Source organism: Antrostomus carolinensis, unplaced genomic scaffold, assembly GCF_000700745.2.
Source record: "Antrostomus carolinensis isolate BGI_N321 unplaced genomic scaffold, ASM70074v2 scaffold51492, whole genome shotgun sequence".
NCBI lineage: Eukaryota > Metazoa > Chordata > Aves > Caprimulgiformes > Caprimulgidae > Antrostomus > Antrostomus carolinensis.
This window is the reverse complement of record NW_010302684.1, coordinates 1-4,629: the sequence shown is the minus strand read 5'-3', so window position 1 is coordinate 4,629 and position 4,629 is coordinate 1. Positions and strand designations below refer to the sequence as shown.

The 4,629-nt window shown below is 48.3% G+C and overlaps 1 protein-coding gene across 1 annotated transcript in view; it reads right to left on the bottom strand.

The window, feature by feature from the left end:
- ABCF2 (ATP binding cassette subfamily F member 2) overlaps window positions 1-3,770 on the bottom strand; it is a gene marked incomplete at its 5' end in the record, with an annotated part of 8,010 nt that extends 4,240 nt beyond the window's left edge. The window contains 7 exons of the mRNA XM_010163864.2: window positions 89-208; window positions 316-411; window positions 496-598; window positions 1,696-1,791; window positions 1,936-2,107; window positions 2,428-2,610; window positions 3,536-3,770. Coding sequence (XP_010162166.2) covers window positions 89-208; window positions 316-411; window positions 496-598; window positions 1,696-1,791; window positions 1,936-2,107; window positions 2,428-2,610; window positions 3,536-3,770 — 1,005 coding nt within the window. The remainder of the gene's footprint in view (window positions 1-88; window positions 209-315; window positions 412-495; window positions 599-1,695; window positions 1,792-1,935; window positions 2,108-2,427; window positions 2,611-3,535) is intronic.
- Between the last annotated feature and the right edge of the window lie 859 nt (window positions 3,771-4,629).

The following is a 4,629-nucleotide window of genomic DNA, read 5'->3' as shown; positions in this document are numbered from 1 at the left end:
ATTCCTGCTATCAGCTAAAGACCATGCTATTTATCTAGCCCCTGTTTCCAGTACTGATCTCTAGATGAAACCCCATGTCTGATCCTACCTTATCATTCACAACTCTCTCTGTCAAGCCAGAAGCCATCATTTTTTGAAGGGTCTTCTCTTTGCTCTGAGCTTGCCTGGCCAGCTTTGCACTACCATGACCAAATCGTGCAATGTAATTCTGCAACAAAACACAGAGTTAGCCACAAGCCACAATAACAAGGTTAAGGAGGTGCAGGGGTGCCCACCTGCATGGGTAGAAAGATGTTCATGCAGCTGGGCAGATACCTTCATATGGGCAATCTGATCTTGCTCCCAGTGGAATCGCTTCATTTGATTTTCTTCTAGTTCCAAGCGAGTCTTTACGTACTGATCATAATTTCCCTAGAAAGAGACCATAGAACATCAGACACGCTCCAGAGAACAGCTCCTGTTTTTTGCTGGTTGCACAGGGCACAGTTTACTCACCGTGTAGTACTTCAGTTTGCGGTTGTGCATGTGGATTATGTTGGTGCAGACACCGTTCAAGAAGTCCTGGGAGTGGGATATCAACACAAGGATCCGCTTGAACCTGTGGCACCACATAAGCTATTAGAAACTAAGCTAGGAAAAGAATTCGTGCTTGTTGGCCCTGATGGTGACAAAGGATTTACATGCATCAGATCTCTGTTGCCTACAATCAGATTAAGAACAAAAAAAAATAGCAGCCTTGGAAATGCTTTGGGAAATGTGGAATAAAGCAGCTACAGCCAGCTGCAATAAGTAAATACTGCAAACACCTTTGTGTTAAAACACTCTTCACCATAAAACACTCTTCACCTGTCTTCACAAAGAGTTAAGAGCTGGCTACCCACATGGCAGATGACTAGCGCTATTGATGCAACTGACGTCACTGGCCTCAGGCTTCTAAGGAGCGATGAACCTTTGCTGCTTACTCTCCCCTTGGTACAGACTAGCACCTGTTAGGTACGCTATGCCTGGCTCTGCTCCATCCATTAAACGACTGGTTAAAGCCTCCCAAAAAGACAGAGGCTCAAATTACTCTCCTAAAACATCTGACTTCTAAAGCAAGTGTGCAAAAGGTTCAACTGACAAAGCTGATGGAAAAACCACTGCAAATGAAAAGGCCTCACAGTGACACACAACCCAGATAACCTAAGCTTCATAACTATTCCTAAGCTTTTTGCCTTAAGCCTTAACATTTTACCTTTGTTTATGAAAAACTGTCACCCAACATACTAGAACAAGATGAAACTGATACACTCAGATAGTACAGTTCTGCGAAAACAGAGGAACAATATCCAAAAAGATGAGCTGGAAGCCAGGTCTGGAAAGCTCACACTTCTGGTACTGCACACGGGACTGGTGCACAGGCTGCCAGGGCTGCTCCTGGCTTTCAAGGAAGTAGCTTTAACCACCGAGTGCAAACCAGCACTTCTCATTTCTTCAGTGAGGGAGAGATGGGGACTTGTCTTGAATTCATTGCCCTTGCATCAAGAACCCTTCTGTAGACACATATTGCAGCAAGCACAAGGTGTCACTGGTACTACAATATAGTTATGTAGCCACAAGAACTACAGTTACTCCTGTAGTACTTGCTCGTGTTCCGACAAGAAGGTCCAGCAGAAAAGCACATCCCATAAAAGCAGCAGACTCCTTCATGCTTACGTTTTCAGCTCCTCCTCCAACCACACACAGGCATCCAGGTCAAGGTGGTTTGTGGGCTCATCTAGCAGCAGCATGAAAGGCCGAATGAAGAGGGCTCTGAAAGGAGAGGGGAGATGACAGCGTAGGGTCAATGCAGGTAACCCAAAGCCTCTCAGCTCTGCTCTGAGATCTGAGAACTGTGTATGTGGCTCTGCAGAGACAGACATTCTCCCAGGTGGCAGCAGGCAGTACACCACTCACCTAGCAAGAGCCACCCTCATTCGCCAGCCACCACTAAAGTCCTTCAGCTTCTTCCTCTGCATGGCTGGCGTGAACCCCAAGCCGTGAAGGATACGTGAGGCCCGTGCTTCTGCCTTGTCAGCATCCAGCTCCTCCAGACGTTCATACAACTCCAAGAGTTTCTCACACTCCGCTGAAAGAGAGCCCATCTGTCAGCACTTCTACCAAAAAAGGGCTCTCAGCTGCACCTCTGTGCAGCTGGGAAAGCTCATAGTCCGTCTGTTTTAGCACTATTTAGCCCCCTCCATTCCCAAGCCTGAGCCACTTCTTAAGAAGCTGCATGGAATAATTTCATCCAAAGAACAGGCCTTTTCAATTAGTACAGGGCAGCTGGGGGAACAGGTACTGAAACATGTAAAAACTCTGACAAGGAACTCAAATAAGACCTTTTCTTTGGTGGGTAGGGAAATGGAGGTAAAGTCCCTTTTCCACAGGGACTCTGAGAAGCTTTACCATCTTCATGAGCCAGACGTTCCGCCTCTCGTTCCAACATGGCCCTCTCTGTATCCACCTCCATCACACACTGCAGAGGGGTCTTGTCACTGGGAGGCATCTCTCGGGTCAGGTGATAGATGTCAATATGCTCTGGGATGGGCACTTCTCGTTTCCCAATAGCTGACAAAAGCATGGATTTCCCTGTGTGCAGACAGACACCCCACAATTAATTGTTGGATTCGGCGAGATACAATGTCACAGAGAAACGGGCCAGATGCAGTCAGATCCCATTGATTCCCTCCTTTTCCAAACCCAGAAAATCCCTGGGAATTTGTTGCCCAAGAGGCCAGAAGAATTAAGAGACACAGCAGAGCCTACTGCATCACTGTGACAGGCTGCCCTCCCAGCTAAGGCTCACCACCCCAAAGTCAGCACTGAGACATGAAGAAGCTCTTTGGAAACCACTGCAGTTCAGCCCTTGTCCAGATTTAGGGAACTTTATGTCTGCTGTATTCTTCCTGCTGTCTAACCACATCTGTAACCAGGACCCCAGACTCTAAACTTCCAACATATAGGAAAGTAATGCACTCATCAATAGAGAACCCAAATGTTTTCCTGAAAGTTAAACCAGCTGGTCACTCTTACCAGCTCTTCTCCAATTACACCCATATTCTGCATCTCTCCACGTAGAGCATCACCTTCTCCATGGATTGTACACTTGTTTTCCCATTCAGGCCAAACCACACACTCCCTGCTCCTCCATACTGTGCAAATCCTTTGACCAAGAGCATCAGCATCAGGTTTATTGACACTGGTAAACAAATTCCTGCAAACAGGAATCAGACAGATTCACAGATCCCAGGCATCTCATCCAACTCTCCACAGAAACAAGTTCAAATGCACAGTCCAAAGCCAGAATGCAACCTCATACTTCTACCAGCAATCCTAGCAATTCCTCCTCTGGGGTGGGGAGACGGGAGGACCAAGTCCCAGTCATCTGGGCTGTCTGTCTAACAGCCTTCTTTCTGGTTTCCAGCATTTACCACCTGCATCTATCCAGCTTCTCAGCAGCACAGAACCTTCACCGAGCTCCAAGAAGCCCAGGTCACTCTGCCCCACAGCTTACCAATCCCATTGAGTCCAATCAGGCCGTAGCGTCTCCCAGAGTTCAGCTCAAGTTTTGTATCACTCAGCAGCTCCTGGCCGTGGAAGGTCAGCGAGAGGTTAATGATGTGCACATCGGTGCTGTTGGGATGGGAGGCCAGCACTCCTGTCACAGCACGGGCAGCAGCTTTCTTTAATTCAAAGTCCTCCAGCTCTTTTGTAAGAGCATCCACCTCTATACGCAGAGACAGACCAGAAGAAGTGTTAGTGATTTACAAATTCAAGGGAAGCCATAAGCCCCCGGGGACCAGTAGGCCCAGGACCACGAAACCAACTCCCATGTCCTCATTTCTACAGAAAAGTTGAGGAGGCCCAGAAGCAATGACACTCAGCTTTTCAGCTTAGCACATGGACGTGTATGGTCTAACAGGAACTTCCACCTGCTCTCTAAATAAACTACGGCCTCTAGAACTAAGTGAGCAGCCAGAACAGCTAGCCTGTTATCCAAGCATGATGGCACTACTCCCTGCAGGAAGGACTGGGGTGGGAAGAGAACTTACAAAGTATTGCTTGCAACCTTAAGGAAAGGGCTGGCCAAAAGAAAACCTGGCTAGAAAATAAACGAGGGGGAAGCTGAGAGGAGGAAAGAAGCAGCAGCACTGGAATAGGCCCTATCACTTTTTTGAGAAGCTAATACGTCCATATGCACGCCCCTCTTTTCCCTCCCTCCTGCAGTATAAGCAAACCTTTCCTGTCATGCTCTTGTAGCCCAATTTTCACTCCTTGGTGAAGAAGAAGATGTCACCGAGGATCTCAGTCATACTCAGCTGCTCAGAGCAGAGACCCGGTGTTCAGATTGTTGGTGGTCAGTGAGGGACAGCGCCCTGGCTGTCAACACCTCGCACTCCTGGCAAAATCAATCACTCGGCAAAATCACTACGAGCACCAAGGCAAGCACCGTGCCTCAGCCAGGAAGGAGCAAAAGATGCCGACTGCCCTGTGGAAGCTCGGGCAGTGCGAGCCCACCAGCGACACAAAGCAGGTGAGCGGGACGAGGCAGCTTCATCTCGACCGGCGATGATTCCACTGCCGACAAGAAATACGCGTGTACCGACC